Source organism: Astatotilapia calliptera, chromosome 15 (assembly GCF_964374335.1).
Source record: "Astatotilapia calliptera chromosome 15, fAstCal68.1, whole genome shotgun sequence".
Taxonomy (NCBI): Eukaryota; Metazoa; Chordata; class Actinopteri; order Cichliformes; family Cichlidae; genus Astatotilapia; species Astatotilapia calliptera.
The window spans coordinates 21,428,334-21,446,033 of NC_137436.1; the positions used below are offsets into that span (position 1 = coordinate 21,428,334).

A 17,700-nucleotide genomic window follows, 5' to 3' on the forward strand; every position below is an offset into this window, starting at 1 on the left:
GTGGAGAAGGCTTTACCCGTATCAATCAGGGCCTGAAGAAATGACAGAATCACAGCCACAGAGCACTGAAAAGGGATGGCCTGTGATTCTAAGCACCAGCTTTCAAACACACGCCACTTATGCTCATATAGCGTCCGAGTAGACGATGCTCTAGAACACTGAATAGTGTCGATAACACTATGAGGGAGCCCCACCGTGTTCAGGTTAACCCACTCACGGGCCAAGCCCACAGAGCCAGCCTCTCTGGGTGGGGGTGGAATATTTCCCCCCGTGCCTGAGACAGGAGGTCTCTGCGTAGTGGTAACAGCCAAGGTGGGCCGCACAGCTGCTGAAAAATCTCCGCCAGCCAGTGTTTCCCTGGCCAGTGCGGGGCTATCAGGATCATATAGTGACTTCTCTCCCTCACTCTGGCCAGAGTTGGAGAAATGAGGGCCACTGGGGGAAAAGCATAGAGGAGGGTTCTCGGCCACTCGTGAGCTAGAGCATCCACCCCGAGTGGAGCTCTCTGATCGTTCAGCGAGTAAAACAGGGGACACTGAGCATTCTCCCTGGATGCATAAACGTCCACGGTCGCCAGACCGAATCGCAGCCAGATCTGCTTCACCACCTCCGGGTGAAGCTTCCAGTCCCCATACAGCGGGTTGCCCCTGGAGAGAAGATCTGCTCCAAAGTTCAAGATCCCCGGCACGTGAGTTGCTCTCAGTGACAGCAAGTGAACACTGCTCCAGACTATCAGTCTGTGTGCCAGCGTGTGTAACTTGGGGGACCCCTGTATGAGAGCATTTGTGTGACAAGTTGCTCCCTGGCGGGTTGGGGCTGCCACCAGCCAATCGTCGATGTACGTGGCCACCCGAATGCCCTTTTTCCTGAGCGGGGCCACTGCTGCCTCGGTGCATTTCACAAACACCCTTGGGCTCAGTGAGAGACCAAAAGGCAGGACTACAAACTCGTATGCCATCCCCTGGAAAGCAAATCTCAGATACTTTCGGTGTGGGGGATATATGGGGATGTGGAAATAAGCATCCCTCAGGTCGATTGATGTGAACCAGTCGCCCGCTCGTACAAACCGTAGCAGCGATGCGTGCGTCGTGAACTTGTATGTCCTCAAATGCCGGTTCAGGGCACGGAGATCCAGAATGGCTCTCATCCCCCTCCCCCCTTTCTTTGGCACAAGGAAATACCTCGAATAAAATCCGCTGTGCATTTCCTCGGGAGGGACAATTCTTATAGCTCCTTTGTCTCTCAAGGTGGAAATTTCCTCCAGGAGAAAACTGGCAGACTCGCCCGGAGCACGAGAGTAAACAATTTCTTTGAATTGTGGTGGAGCGACACTGAATTGCAGCCTGTAGCCCTTTTTCAATGTCCTCAGCACCCATGCTGACTGAGTGCAGGTGGCCCAGTTCTTCATGTGGAGAGACAGAGGGCTCACTGGCCACTCCACCGAATATGGCGTTTTGGCGCCCCCTTGTGGTCGCAGCGCGAAACATACGCCATTTCGGCGTCCCGTCACCTCTGTCACAGGCGAGCGAGGTGACGGGCCCATCTGCATCATCACAGCCGTGGAAACGCGAGTCTCCACGGGCTGCGTTATGGCAGACAGTGCTCCGTTTTTCAGCATGTTTGATTTTCTCATGTGTTTTGCAACACTCGACAGCGCCCTCGGCAAACTGCCTGGATGCGCGTGTCGGGGCTTTTTTAATACAGAATGCATGAGAGAAGTGCTCGTGAAACAACACTGCGAACTTTGGCTCTCTTACCCTCTGGCGGGTCCGGTGACAGGAACGCCGGCCCGAGTCAAGCACTCTGTGTGGAACATGTCCCGTTGAACTTGCTCTGGAACGGAGCTGGGAGGCGGGAGGGTGGCCCATGAAAGGGGGAAACTGGGTTCGCTCCCGCCTAGAGGAGAGGCTGTCAGGCCGGCCGCTTCTTCCTCCTCACGATCGCGGCAGCGGGGGGAGGAGGAGGGGCCGCTTGAGGTCTGGCCTGGGGAGACTGCTTCCAAGTCCATGGATTCTTAGGGGCCCCGGCAGCCTGGGGGGCTGCTTGCGTCTTAGGCACTTTGGGAATCCTGAAAGCGGGGACCGGGCGAGACGCTGCCTGCGCGAATGACTGGCGCTGCTAGGGTGGCGTGCTGGGCCCTCCTCGGCAGGCAGAGTTTCAGAGCCTCATCATCTCTCTTTTTCTCCTCACATCTCTTCTGCATGGATGTAACAGCCGCACCGAAGAGACCGTGAGGGACGACAGGGGTGTCGAGGAGTTCCTCTTTTTCCTTAGTCGTCAGGTTGGTGAGCCCGAGCCAGCGTGCTCGCTCCTGAAGAACCATGAGGCCCATGGCTCTCCCAGTAGCCTGTATGGCTACCTTGTAGAGGCGGAGGACGTGTTCAGTTATAACGCAGATTTCTTCGCACACTGTGGTATCTGTGTTAGCTGTCATGTCCTCTTCTAGCTCAGCTTGGTAAGCCATTAGCATAGAAGAGGCATTGTGGGCTCTTACTGTCACTGCCTTGTAGCACTTATCTGTAAGGCTAGACTGGAAGCGGTCTGCTTTGGAGGGGAGAGATGGGGCCGATGAGGACAGAGACGTCTTCGGGTGAAGATGGCTCGCCACCAACGGCTCCACTTGTGGCATTCGGCGGAGGCCGATAGACTCCATCCCCTCACAATCCAGCAGGGAGCTCCCCACGATGGGGTGTTTCTCGCTGCAAGGTTTTGCTTTCCACGTCACCGCTATCTCATCGAGTAGCTCAGGGAAAACAGGCAACACATGCTTCCCCGTCTTTTTCGCCTTCGGCAATTTCTTAGCTTCTGATGAGGTCACGCAGGAGGCGTTCCCATAGTGAGACACGAAACGAATGCTATGAAAGAGAACAACTAAACAGCAGCTGCTATATGTTACTGCTAAGCAGCTTAAATGAGTTTTGCATTTACGGAGGTTGGGTGTTTATCTCTGTGTCTATAAGTGAGTGTACGTCTACGTGGGGGGGTGTCTGGATGAATTAACGGGTAAAAACTAGCGTTAGTAAAAAAGTTGAAAACTTACGGTGGTTTGTCCTTTGCAGAAGCTGCTCCTGGATGCAGTCGTTTGAGGTGCTGGTGCATAGCCGTCGTGCTTTTATGATAGGCCATTTCCACCTCACAAAGCCGGCAAACGACTGAATCACTTCCTTTTCTGTTAAAATATCCCCATACTGTAGAACTGCGTGTTCAGGTGGAGTGATTTAAGTTGACTGCAACTGCCTCACTCATGATTCCGCTACTCGCTGCCGCCATGTCTTTTTTTGAAAGTCACGACGCATCGACGCAGATTTTTTTACGTCGACGTATTTTTTGCGTCGACGTAATCGATTACGTCGACGCGTTGTCCCAGCCCTACATGGAAGCTCCTGTCAGGCATCATATCGGCTAAGATGAACAGGCACATGGGTCAATACATGAGCGGGACACAGAAAGGAATTGGCAAGAATACCAGAGGTGCAAAACACCAACTACTGGTAGACAGAACAGTCAGCCGAGACTGCAAGACCAGACTGACCAACCTGTGCACTGCCTGGATTGATTACAAGAAGGCCTATGACTCAATGCCCCACAGCTGGATACTGGAATGCCTAGAATTGTACAAGATCAATGGGACCCTAAGAGCCTTCATCAGGAACTCAATGGGGATGTGGCGTACAACATTAGAGGCCAACTCCAAGCCCATAGCACAAGTCACCATCAAGTGCGGGATCTACCAAGGAGATGCTCTGTCCCCACTGCTGTTCTGCATAGGCCTGAACCCCCTCAGTGAGATCATTAACAAGACTGGCTACGGATACCGACTACGGAACGGAGCAGTTGTCAGCCACCTCCTGTACATGGATGACATCAAGCTGTATGCCAAGAGTGAACGAGACATCGATTCACTGATCCACACTACCAGGCTATACAGCAATGACATTGGAATGTCGTTCGGACTGGAGAAGTGTAGTCGGATGGTAACAAAGAGAGGGAAGGTAGTCAGAACTGAGGGGATTGAACTACCAGAAGGCAACATTGCAGACATAGAGGACAGTTACAAGTACTTGGGGATCCCGCAGGCGAATGGGAACCATGAAGAGGCTGCTAGAAAAGCTGCAACCACCAAGTACCTGCAGAGGGTCAGGCAAGTCCTGAGGAGTCAGCTGAATGGTAAGAACAAGATCTGGGCCATCAACACGTACGCCCTGCCCGTGATCAGGTACCCTGCTGGGGTAATAGGCTGGCCAAAGGAGGAGATAGAAGCCACTGACATAAAGACAAGAAAGCTCCTTACCATGCATGGAGAGTTTCACCCCAAGTCCAGCACCCTGAGGCTGTATGCTAAGCGGAAGGAAGGGGGCCGGGGACTGGTGAGTGTCAGCATCACAGTCCAGGATGAGACAACGAACATCCAAGAATACATTGGGAAGATGGCCCCAACTGACCGAGTGCTCAGTGAATACCTCAGGCAGCAGAAACCCAAGAAAGAGGAGGGAGACGAGGAACCATCATGGAAGGACAGGCCCCTGCACGGTATGTACCACCGGCAGATAGAGGAGGTGGCTGATATCCAGAAATCCTACCAGTGGCTGGACAAAGCTTCACTGAAAGACAGCACAGAGGCACTAATCATGGCAGCACAAGAACAAGCTCTGAGGACAAGATCCATAGAGGCTGGGGTCTATCACACCAGGCAAGACCCCAGGTGCAGGCTGTGTAAAGATGCCCCAGAGACAATCCAGCACATAACAGCAGGGTGAAAGATGCTAGCAGGCAAGGCATACATGGAACGCCATAACCAAGTGGCCGGCATAGTGTACAGGAACATCTGTGCCGAGTATAACCTGGAAGTCCCGAGGTCAAAATGGGAGATGCCCCCAAGGGTGGTGGAGAATGACCGAGCTAAGATCCTGTGGGACTTCCAGATACAGACGGACAAAATGGTGGTGGCTAACCAACCGGACATAGTGGTGGTAGACAAACAGAAGAAGACGGCTGTAGTGATCGATGTAGCGGTTCCGAATGACAGCAATATGAGGAAGAAGGAACACGAGAAGCTGGAGAAATACCAAGGGCTCAGAGAAGAGCTCGAGAGGATGTGGAGGGTGAAGGTAACGGTGGTGCCCGTGGTAATCGGAGCACTAGGTGCGGTGAATCCCAAGCTAGGCGAGTGGCTCCAGCAGATCCCGGGAATAACATCGGAGATCTCTGTCCAAAAGAGCGCAGTCCTGGGAACAGCTAAGATACTGCGCAGGACCCTCAAGCTCCCAGGCCTCTGGTAGAGGACCCGAGCTTGAAGGATAAACTGCCCGCAGGGGCGTGCTGGGTGTTTATATATATATATATATATATATATATATATATATATATATATATATATATATATATATATATATATATATATATATATTAGGGGTACAACGATACACAAAAGTCACGGTTCGGTTCGATACTTTGGTGACAAGGTTCGATATTTTTTCGATACAAAAAAATGTTCATGCCTTTTTAATTTATCATTTATTACAATTATAAATATATATTTTAACTCAAAAGTACAGTTTTCAAATTTAATGTTGCCGAAACAACAAAATAAAAAAAATAAATCTATCTGATCGAGGAATCACTCATCTTTGGAAAAAAGAGTTTATTACAGAGAAATGGCTCTTTCCAAAATAAAAGCTATACTATACGCTTCTTCTGGGCTATATTCTCAGCAGCATATTAAACATATCAGGTCCCCATAAGGAGAATCATGTGCTAACGGCTGTCTAAATGATAAAGTTTGTAGCATGCGTGCTTGTTGTTTTTGTCTGCTTCTACTTGTCTTTGCACTAGGATGATGTCAGCATAAATGTGCAGTCGTTGTGTTCGTTGTCCATTCGTTGTGATCCCACTAGTGCTGTCAGTGTTAATCTCGTTAAAATTACATTAACGCCATAACGCGGCAAATCTCTGTTAACGAGTTACTGCGGATCGCCCCGTGCTTGGGGCTGGACGGCGTCAACACGTTAACAAGCTAACTGCGCTAACGCACTAGTTCCCACCAATGTAATTGAGCATTGCGTGGCACATCCAACATACTGTTTTACTTTTGTCCATCAGGGTCATGCTTCACATGAAAACCAAGATAGTTCCAAACGCCAGATCTGAATGAGGGTGGGGGAGGTTCAATTTCAGGTAGCGTTGAGGGAGTTGCCATGTTGCAACGAGCTTTGCTTCTGTCTTGCTAGCTTGCGCTGCGCTCAGTGGATCTGCACTCGACAGTGCAGCCTAGGCGGAGTAGTCGAACGCAGATCCACTGAGCGCTCAACACAGACAGCATCGTCAGAAAAAAAGTTGATAAAATAAATAAAAAATGTTGTATTTTTCGATACATATGCGTACCGAGCACTGTACTGTACTGTAAGCACCGTATCGAACGGTTCAATATCGATACTAGTATTGTTGCACCCCTAATACACACACACACACACATATATATATATATATATATATATATATATATGTGGTATAAATATTAATTAATGTGCATACATTCTTATATTTATACATATATTTATTCTCATAATTTTCACATTCCTGTTATATTTGGCTTGCATCCTGTCTCTTGTATTTTGCACACTACTGTTGTTTGTTAAACTTGCACACATGTGTTATAACAATAAAAGTGATTTGATTTTATCTCTTTTAGTGGGTTAGCTGGCATAGTAGCTTTCTATTAATACCAAATTATCAACCCTTGTCCATGTATGCGTTGTTCCATTGGCCACCTCAAAACCTAATGTGTAGATAACTTAGATTTGTATAGCACCTTTCAAGAAAGGAATCAACAATTTTTTAATTTTTCTTTTCTTTTTTTTTTTACACACAGGTCTTTTATCTATAATGAAAAGGACCAAGAGTGTTGGACAGCAGCGGTAAACTCCAAAACAGACAGTGTCTTTCGCAGAAGCACCATAGCTTTATATGAAAGAAATGGTAACGATCCTCATTTTTCTCTATGAATAATACAAACACTAAAGCCTATGTTTTCATGCTGTCCTTTCTGTCGGCTACAGTGGCCAGTCTTTTCTAGTTTACATGTTTTTTGTTTCCAATGTTTTTTGTTGACATTGTAGTTAATGTTTAGCATATGTGTCATGATGAGTGAGGTACTGTGTCTATAAACAGCTTAATTTAGTTTTGTAAAACATCACAGAACTCGGATCAGATAAATTATTTACTATAGGAAATGTGTGATAAACATCAATAAATCTATTTCTAGTCTTTTCTTTCCTTTTCTTTTAGCATATCTTCTGGAGTGTTTAAATGGAATAGGAAGAGATTACAGGGGAACAAAGTCCAGAACAAACTCAGGAAAGATCTGTCAAAGATGGGACTCAAGCTACCCACACAGGCCAAAGTATGTGTTTGCATTTGATTTTGCATCATCATTTCATATCCTTTTATGTCTTAGTGAAAGTTTTTCGAAATGTTTCTGCTGCAGTTTCAAGCCGCAGAGCCACCCACAAGCAGAGCTTTACTCCAACTTCTGCAGAAACCCTGATGGGGACAGCAATGGACCGTGGTGTTACACTACTGATCCTAACACCCGCTGGGAGTACTGCAACGTACCCAGCTGCTTTGGTAAGTTATAATGCATGGCCATGATATTTGAGATAAATCAGTGTTTTCCTTCACAGAGGAATGGCTGGTCTGAAATAATGAGAATTACAGAGGAAAAATCTCCACCACTGAAAACAGCTTCACCTGAAAGTTAAACACTGCTGTAATTTAATTTAGTTTCATAAAACATCACAGAACTCGCACCGGATAAATAATTTATATTATGAAATTTGTGATAAACATCAATAAATCTATTTCTAGTGATTTTCTTTTCTTTTCTTTTCTAGCATATCTTCTGGAGTGTGTAAATGGAATAGGAAGAGATTACAGAGGAACAAAGTCCAGAACAAACTCAGGAAAGATCTGTCAAAGATGGGACTCAAGCTACCCACACAGGCCAAAGTATGTGTTTGCCTTTGATTTTACATCATCACTTCATATCCTTTTATGCCTTTGTTAAAACGTTTCATAATGTTTCTGCTGCAGTTTCATGCCGCAGAGCCACCCACAAGCAGATCTAGAGTCCAACTTCTGCAGAAACCCTGATGGGGACAGAAATGGACCGTGGTGTTACACTACTGATGCTAACACCCGCTGGGAGCACTGCAACGTACCCAGCTGCTTTGGTAAGATTCATACATGTTATTGTGTTTGTTTTGTTTTGTTCAGCTGACATACATGTCTAATTGTCCTCTAGCAGCCATTTCTCTTTCAACAATTGCCATTTGGTTTGGTATTTAATGTAGCTAATATGTGAAATATAGGCACTACACAATGTTCTGAAAAACTGAACTTAAAAGGCTGCAAGGCCAGATACCACTGGGTAATCTGGGCGTTGGCATCCTTCATGCACTGCAGCAGGGCATGGTCTGAGCAGAGGGTGAATGGGCATCCCGGGAGCTGGTAATGAAGGGAGTCAACCGCCCACCCGATCGCTAGGCACTCCCTTCCCACAGTGCTGTACCAGGTTTCTCGGTCCATTAGCTTCCAGCTGATGTACCAACCGGTCGGTCGACTCCCCCGACCTGCTGGGACAAAACGGCCCCCAGCCCTCTGTTTGAGGCATCTGTCTGAAGGAGAAAAGGGAGAGAGAAATTAAGTGTGTATAGCAGCAGCTCATCACAGAGAGCCTGTTTCACCCACACAAATGCTGCCTGGCACTGCCCTGTCCACTGGACCAGATCTGAGGCACTCTTTCGATCAAGGGGCTGGTCAGGTCCGCAAACCCTGGCACAAATTGGCCATAATAGCCAGCCCCAGGAACCGTCTCACCTCCATTTTGGTCTAGGGGCGCAGGCAGGATGCAATCGCTGCTGTCTTCTCCACCTGAGGACGAACCTGCCCGCCCCCCAAGTGGTACCCCACATACTTCTACCTCCTTCTGTCCAACCGCACTCTTCTTCGGGTTGGCTGTGAGCCCCGCATGTCTCAGGAACTCCAGGACCGCGGCCACCCACTGCACATGCTTCGTCCAGGTGTCCCTGAAGATGATAACATCATCCAAGTGGGCGGCAGCATTCGCAGTGTGTGGTCTCAGCACCCAGTCCATGAGGAGCTGGAAGGTACTGGTACAACCCGTATGGAGTAGAGAAAGCCGTCTTTTCCCTGGACTCTCCAGAAAAGGGAATTTGCCAGTAGCCCTCAGTCAAATCCAGCGTCGTGAAGAAACAGGCATTGCCTAACCGGTCCAGGAGCTCGTCGACCCGGGGCATGGGGTAAGCATCAAACTGTGACACCTCATTCACCTTGCGATAGTCAACACAGAACCATATAGACCCATCTTTTGTCACCACAAGAACGATGGGGCTATATCATAATTCTTCTATTACTCCCAGCTTTAGCATCTAAGCCAATTACCTCTGAACAATTTTTATGTTCGGGTAGCCTGTAGGGCCATGAACACACCATATGCCAGGCTGCACCAGGCTGTTGCAATGCAGCATCAACTGCTCTCTGGGCCTGTGTGAGATAGTTATCACAATGAAGGGAGGCAGGAGTAGTGGAATTTGGTACCTCCGGCCTCAACTCATCTCTTTCCTTAACCAGGCTCACCGGAGAAGCGGTTTTAGCAGTCCAGCACGTACTGAATTTCATTTTTTGCGGGGCTCGGACTTTTCTCCTGCCTGCGGCTTCCTGCCGTACAGTAATTCAAAGGTAAAAAATCCCGTGGAGGCCTGGGGAACTCCCCGCACTGCAAACAACAGAGGGTCTAACTAGCGATCCCAATTGTGTTCAACCTCATGAATGAACTTACGAATCATGGACTTCAAAGTCTTATTCAGCCGCTCCACGTCAGTCTGAGGGTGGTAGATGCTGGTCCAAACGGATTTAATGCCCTGTAATTCATACAGCTCTTTGAGTATGCGAGACAAGAACGACGTGCCCTGGTCAGTCAGTATTTCTTTCGGAATACCAACTCGGGAGATGACCTGAAACAGTGCCTGAGCCAGGCTCTTTACAGAAATGGTGCGCAGCGGCACTGCTTCCGGGTATCACGTTTCATAGTCCACCAGAGCTAATACAAAGTGATAGCCGCGTGCACTCTGGTGGAATGGCCCAATGAGGTCCACACCAATGCGTTCGAATGGGACCTCCATTAAGGGTAATGGATGCAAAAGCGCTTTTGGAACAGCTGGCTGGCTCACCAACTGGCAATCCGGGCATGACACGCACCATCGGCGCACGTCTGCCCAGCCAATAAAATCGGGCCATTACTTGTTCCTGAGTTTTCTTGCATCCCATGTGCCCTGCCATGGGGTTGCAATAAGCCGCCCGGGAAATCATTTTCAGCCGGCTCCGTGGCACCAACAACTGGGTGTGTATTTCGTTAGTGTGAGTGTCGCAACTCACTCAATACAGCCTACTGTTCCGCAATTGGAAGTGCGGGTAAGTCTGCATGGCTTCAGGGCACACCAGGTGACCATCAATATCTATCACTTGGTCATAGGCTGAGTGTAGGGTGTCATCACAAGACTGCTCCAGTGGAAAATCTTCCATAGGGCGTGACACAGAAGACAGAAGGACCTCCGTAGAAGGACCCACTTCTTCTTCCCCACAAAAGTCAGCATTGGACGACCCCGCGTCACCACTGAGCACCATGCAGACATTACACGCATCTACCAGTCATAATCGCATCCCCATGTACTGCTCCAACAAGCTATGAAACCCCAGCCAATTTGTACCCAAAATCAGGGGACGCGACAGGCGCGGGCTAACCGCAGCCTTTCCCCTATGCATTTTGCCCCGGAATTTTAGCAGCAGCGGTACTATGGAATACCTGTGAACATCCCCATGCACACATTTTACCTCCACCCACTCCGCCTCCAACAATGAGCCGGGGCAAACCAAGCTTCAGTGGACGAGGGTCTGGGTGCAGCCCCCAAGGCCGGAGCCCCAGCGAAGCGGAACACCTGGCCCACCTCCATCAACGGACACTCCCGCCGTAGGTGCCCCAGCCACCCGCACTTTCAGCACTCTGGCCCCAGGGTCTGTTCAGCCGCCCATGGCTCAGAGGCGGCGACGAACATTTCTGGGTCTCTGGCAGGAAGCAGGGGTGCAAACAGGTTCTTGGGGCTCCACACCGGTGCTCACTCCGTCCTGTCCATGCTGAGGTCCCTTCTTCAATGTCGCCGGCATCCTGTAGGCTGGCTGCTCAGATGCGTGTACTCCTGGCCAGTGGCCAGATGGTCCTCCACCAGTTTGACTGCCACGTTCTGATCGATGGGGCTGTGGTAGCGATCCCAATGTGTGGTGGCGTCGGGCAACCCCTTCACAAATTGCTCCATGACCACCAAGTCCAGCATACGGGCGTCTTCCTACATGCGCCCTGGACACAGCCACCTCGCCTCGTCTTCGAGCTGCCTTGCCCATGCTATCAGCCGCTCCCCTCCCGGCATCTGACCAGCGTGGAACTGCTGCCGGTAATCCTCCGGGGAAAGACCAAGGTGATCCAATTCCGCCTGACAGACATCTTAATACACTCCATGGGACGCCGGAGGCAGGCTCAGGGCAGCTGTCTGGGCTTCACCCAACAACAGAGGCAACAGCCTTGGTGCCCACTCTTCCTCCGGACAGCAGCACCCCAGCATTGTGGCGTGAAAAGTCTCTATAAATACCAACGGTAGAATTGAGATCACGATTCTCTCACGATTTTCTTTTCCAGTATAAATATTTATTGCACTTATTAACTGCACATCAACTTCGTAACAGTTGAGACTGAACATAAAAACAATAAATAAACATAAAAACAACAAATGTCTCACGTTTTGTTGTTGCTGCAAAATGTTGTACTGCTTGAAATTCCGTCTCCACCGTTGCTCGACACTGCGTGTATAGAGCAGGTAGTGCAACAATAGAAAAAATAGTTGCGGGACGGCACTGTGTAGCATTTGTCTAGGGTGTTGATCATTTTCCTAAATCCCTCGTTTTGCACAGTGTTGATGGGAGCCATATCTTTAGTCAGGTTATAAGTGATAGCCTCCGTAATTTCTTTGTGCCTGCGGGAGTTCGACGTGTATAGGGAAGCGCTGTATAAGGTTCCCGTTATTGATGTTTGGGTGGTTGACCGGGATGGATTTTCTACTGTCACTTTCTCATCATCCCTGACGTGCTCTCCGTTGTTTTTTTCCCTGCTAATTTTAGCATCACACGGCACAGCTTCTGTATCACGTGGTATAAGGCTCCGCCCTTGTCATTTGTTGAGCAGGAAGAGAGAGCGCTTGTTTTCATGCAGATTACGTCCTGGACCAAAATGGGGTACAATCGTCGTCGTCGTCTTTTTAAAAAAATCTTTTAAATCGTTGTCATTTGGAAATGAGATCGCACATAAGTATGAATCGAGATCGCGATTTTCTAATGATTAATCGTGCAGCCCTAACCAACGGTACCATCCGGTGAAGTGCCACTGACAGCGTGGGGGCGGGGGGGATGACACGCTGGCACAGCTGCAGCCCCCATCAGCCGCTCCAGTACAGCGGTGTCCCACTCCAAGTGGTCCCGCAATACCCCCAGCTGCTCCTCCTGCGCAGCCGCCTGCTGTGCAGACATCACCTGGCCCACAATCTGGAGCGGGCAGAGTGACTGGGGGTCCGACATAGCACCAAGATTTCAGCACCACTGTGGTAAGGACCCCACGCACACACACAGTTGGCAGTTTACTCTGTTATCTTTTATTATCTGTGGGCAGCAGATGCTGTTGTTTCGGTGCTCTGCACGCTGGAACAGTCTCTCCAAGGCTGCTGCCACACACACGTCCTTCTGCTCCACTGTCACTGGAAAACCCCCAAAAGATAGCAGTGTCATTTAACCTGACCCAGCATACCTGTTTCAAACACACCCCCGTGCCGCTCCTGCGAGCTCACTGTGCTACCCCTCCTCTACAGCAGGCCAGAGACCACTGTATGGTCTGCAGTGGTGAGAATTACAGAGGAAGAATCTCCACCACTGAAAACAGCTTCACCTGAAAGTTAAACACTGCTGTAATTTAATTTAGTTTCATAAAACATCACAGAACTCAGATCAGATAAGAAATTTGTGATAAACATCAGTCAATCTATTTCTTTTCTTTTCTTTTCTAGACTATCTTCTTGAGTGTGTAAATGGAATAGGAAGAGATTATAGAGGAACAAAGTCCAGAACAAACTCAGGAAAGATCTGTCAAAGATGGGACTCAAGCTACCCACACAGGCCAAAGTATGTGTTTGCATTTGATTTTACATCATCATTTCATATCCTTTTATGCCTTTGTGAGATTTGTTCTTAATGTTTCTGCTGCAGTTTCACGCCGCAGAGCCACCCACAAGCAGAGCTTTACTCCAACTTCTGCAGAAACCCTGATGGGGACAGCAATGGACCGTGGTGTTACACTACGGATCCTAATGCCCGCTGGGAGCACTGCAACGTACCTAGTTGCTCTGGTAGGATTCATAATTCATTTAATTATGGCCGTTGTCAACAACCCATATACATACATTTCTTTTCTCTTTACTACTCTTGTGTTTTTCTGAACCAATGGCCAAACAATCCCTCTCTTTCTTCTCCAAAGTTTAACCGTTTCTATCCTTGTAAATAATCTCAAAAGAAATATAGCTCGCATCGTTCACGTCAAAGAACCGGCTCTAAGAGCCATTTCGTTCGCGACCGACCCACCACTATTCCTCATTATGATGATTGTAATTTCATGTCTTTAGTGTGGGAGTCTGTCATGTCCCCTGTGTTTAAGTCCCCGTCGCCCTTTGTGCGTCTCTGTGATGCCTTTGTCTCCCTTTGCGTTGCTCTCGTTCCCTCTCTTTCCCGTGTGCCCAGTCTTGTCTCCTCCTCGTTTACGTTTCCCCTTGTATCTCATTCCTTGTCTCCCCCTCGCTGTCATGTTCTGTATTTGTTTCTTATACCCGTGTCCCATCTCCTGTTTCCTGATGTCATGTCAAGGTCGTGTGTCTTAAGTCTGCACCTCTGTATTTTCTATTTTGACAGTCTAATTTGTTTAATTTTTCTTCCCCTGTGGCGTCATGTTCATCTGTTTCAGCTGTGTTCCCCGTGTGTTTCCATTTGCCTTGTCACCCTTGTGTGTATTTATTAGGGGTACAACGATATTCGTATCGATATTGAACCGTTCGATACAGCGCTTTTGGTTCGGTACGCATATGTATCGAACAATACAACATTTGTAATTTATTTTATCAACTTTCCTTCTGACGATGCTGTCTGTGTGGAGCGCTCAGTGAATCTGCGTTCGACTACTCCGCCTAGGCTGCACTGTCGAGCGCAGATCCACTGAGCGCTCCACAAAGACAGCATAGTCAGAAGGAAGAGCGCAGGGCAAGCTAGCGAGACAGAAGTTAAGCTCTCCTTGCAACATGGCAAATTGAACCTCCCCCACCCTCATTCAGATCTGGCGTTTGGAATTATTTTGGTTTTCATGTGACGTATGACCCTGAAGGTAAGCGCGTCATGGACTAAAGTAAAACAGTATGTTGGATGTGCCACGCAATGCTCAATTACATGGGTGGGAGCTAGTGTGTTAGCGCAGTTAGCTCGTTAACGTGTTGGCCGTCTAGCCCCATGCACGGGGCTATCAGGGGTAGCTCGTTAACGGAGATTTGCCGTGTTGTGGCGTTAAGGTCATTTTAACGAGGTTAACCTGAAAGCACTAGTGGGAACACAACGAATATGACTGCACATTTACGCCGACATCATCCTAGTGCAAAGACAAAAACAACAAGCATGCATGCTACAAACTTTACCCGAGTCATTTAGACAGCCGTTAGCACATGAGTCTCCTTATGGGGACCTGATATGTTTAATATGCTGCTGAGAATATAGCCCAGAAGAAGCGGATAGTATAGCTTTTATTTTGGAAAGAGCCATTTCTCTGTAATAAACTCTCTTTTCCAAAGATGAGTGATTTCTCAATCAGATACAGGGCTCGCAAAATCGCTAGCCCGACGTCCCGTGGCTAGCGATTTTTCCAGTCGGGCTACCAAAATCTATCTCTGCCCTGCCCGTCCGGCTATTGTAGGAAGGAAAAATATATGTCAATGCTTTTGCATTCTTTCGGAAATGTAGCTGGGTAATTATGTCATTGGCATCGGTGAGCCACTGTCAATATGTGACATATTGAAATCGCGTTTGAATTTGCGCTTGTTTTTTTGCTTTCACTTTGCAATCGCGTGAACTGTGTATAGAGAGCGACAGTACTGATTAGTGAGTGATGATAATTTGTGCACCAATTCCTCTGACATCGTCTTATCAATCGTTAGCTTACTATGCAAACATGACAAGTGAAATCTCCCGCAGCAAGCTTAAACATGTGAGAGGTTGATCGCGCAGAGAATCGCTGAGCTTATGTGAGTGCGTCTGTAAAAGCAGCAGGATATATATTTCAGTTCTGCTGAGCCAAATAAGACAGGTCAGGGTGAAGAAGTGACAGCCAAAGAAAAGCTTACCGCAAAACGGAAAAGTTATGACAAATCAGACTATAAGGCAAAAAGAAAGTGCAGCTTTATGGTTTCATGGACAAAAGAATTTCTGTGGCTGCAATATGACGAGCTAAATAACCAGGGGTGCACATAAGTGGTCCACAGGTGCGCATTCGCTGTCAAAATAAAAAACACGCACAAGGGTTAGGGTTAAATTTAAAAACTGTACTTTTGAGTTAAAATATATATATTTATAATTTTAATAAATGACAAATTAAAAAGGCATGAACATTTTATTTTGTATTGAAAAAATATCGAACCGTGACACCAAAGTATCGAACCGAACCGGGAATTTTGTGTATTTATGTGATCTGTTGTCATGCATCCATTGTTAGGTTGTCTGTTGTGTTCACGCCCTGTTTCCAGGTATCCACCCTTCCACACCAGGTTTTCATGTTTATGTTTAGTTTTTCCACTTTAGGTTTGTTTTGCACCTTTCTAACAGCCACAATGAACAGCTCCCTTTTTGTTAAAATCTAGTTATGTTCCACGCTTCATTTTGTCTGCATTTGGGTCCGCTCTCCTCTCTCCACACGCAGACTCTGACACTTTCTTAGCTTGGTTTTAGCATCAGTCAAAAACAGCTGTGTGAGTAAAATAGTAAAGTATCCACTATCTAATATCTATTTTGTGTTTCCTACCTGTAGGGTGACAGAGGTGGTCCTCCGGTTTGTTATGAGCAGAACAGAGTTGTCCTTCAGGGTGTCGCAACATGGACTGAGTGATGTACGTTGGGCAGGACGGCCAGTGTTTACACTCAAGTTTCTAAGTTTGTGGACTGGATCAATGCAACCATCAAAGCCAACTAAAAGCTATCATCCGTAATGCGGTTGTTGAGGATGTCTTAACATGTATACGTTGTTCTGCTCTGACATGAACGTTTTTATAAAGTATTTTTTATTAAGTATGGATACACATTAAGTAGTGCATGAAAATCACAAATTCTGCCAGAGAAGAAAAATACAAGTTAAACAAAATCAGAAAATCACACTTTATACAAGATGTTCTGATTTAAAAAATATTCTATTTATTATGTTATATTATAATATTTGGTGATTGACAAAAACTGAGTTTTGAAGAGAAATGTAGGAAAAGTGTTCCTAAGAAAATGAATAAGAACGAGCACGTTGAAATGGATGTTCATGTGGGATTGAACTAATGACAAATGTATGTGAACTAAAATAGCAAAAACTTAATGTTAACTTAAAGTGTATTCATATGTGGCTGAATGTTTATCTGTGTTGGAATTAGTGACAAATTAAGTACAAGATAGAAGAGAAGAAAATGTAATGTAAGTCAATTTAAAGTGTAAACTTTGTTTTACATTATGAAAAAGCCCGAGAAAGGAATGATGATATGATGTTACTGGACATCAGGTGATGGTATGTCAACAATGGAGACTGCTTTCTTTGCAAAAGAAAACAGCATGTGCATCAAAATAAACTATTTAAAGCAGTGAATTTTGAGTTCTAAGCATCCCAGCAACTATTCAGAAGAGCATTTCTATTTTCAATAAAATTGAAATGGTTACAGATTTTTCTTCTTTTCTTGGTGTCACTCATTTTCTTTAACATAACTTTCTAATGTAATGATGTTGTCTCTTGTTGTTTCTGTCATTCTCTCTCTCTCCCTCCTGGTCTTTTCGTGTGCTACTGCTGTTGCGATGTAACTACCGCCCCTGTCCCCTCGGGCACAAACACAAGGCTCTGTTTGTGTCTCCCGTCTCTGCTCAGCCCAAACACAAGGCTAACGTGCAGCATGAAGCAAAAAAAAAAAGTGAGAGAGCGAGAGAGCAAGAGAAAGAGGAAAAAACCCATGGCTCCTAATAAGGACCCGGCTCTAAAAGCCATTTCATTCACGACCGACCCATCACTAACCTGTACACTCAGATTTACATATGAGACAACATTACGACAACAGTCGTAACAAAGTCCTCCGTCTCCCTTTGTTCATTGTTGCATCGTCTGTGTTACCTACCCCACATCCAGTTTAATTTTGTCAAGTCATAGTGAAAGTCTTATTTATAGTTTCCTAGTTTAAGTTTAGATTTTCCCTCACACCCCCAGATGGAGAAACCTTTTAAACTTAAACGCGCTCACGCATACAGGTGTACACACAGGCG

General features: G+C 47.0%; 1 protein-coding gene across 2 annotated transcripts in view; it reads left to right on the forward strand.

The window, feature by feature from the left end:
* The window catches only part of LOC145420554 (plasminogen-like), a 31,687-nt gene extending 14,574 nt beyond the window's left edge, over positions 1 to 17,113 (forward strand). For both annotated transcript variants that reach the window (XM_080289882.1, XM_080289881.1), the window contains exons 3-10: positions 6,869 to 6,975; positions 7,285 to 7,399; positions 7,484 to 7,623; positions 7,890 to 8,004; positions 8,089 to 8,228; positions 13,179 to 13,293; positions 13,378 to 13,517; positions 16,226 to 17,113. In XM_080289882.1, the coding sequence (XP_080146008.1) occupies positions 6,869 to 6,975; positions 7,285 to 7,399; positions 7,484 to 7,623; positions 7,890 to 8,004; positions 8,089 to 8,228; positions 13,179 to 13,293; positions 13,378 to 13,517; positions 16,226 to 16,230 (877 nt within the window). In that variant the 3' untranslated portion in view covers positions 16,231 to 17,113. The remainder of the gene's footprint in view (positions 1 to 6,868; positions 6,976 to 7,284; positions 7,400 to 7,483; positions 7,624 to 7,889; positions 8,005 to 8,088; positions 8,229 to 13,178; positions 13,294 to 13,377; positions 13,518 to 16,225) is intronic.
* The last annotated feature ends 587 nt before the right edge of the window (positions 17,114 to 17,700 follow it).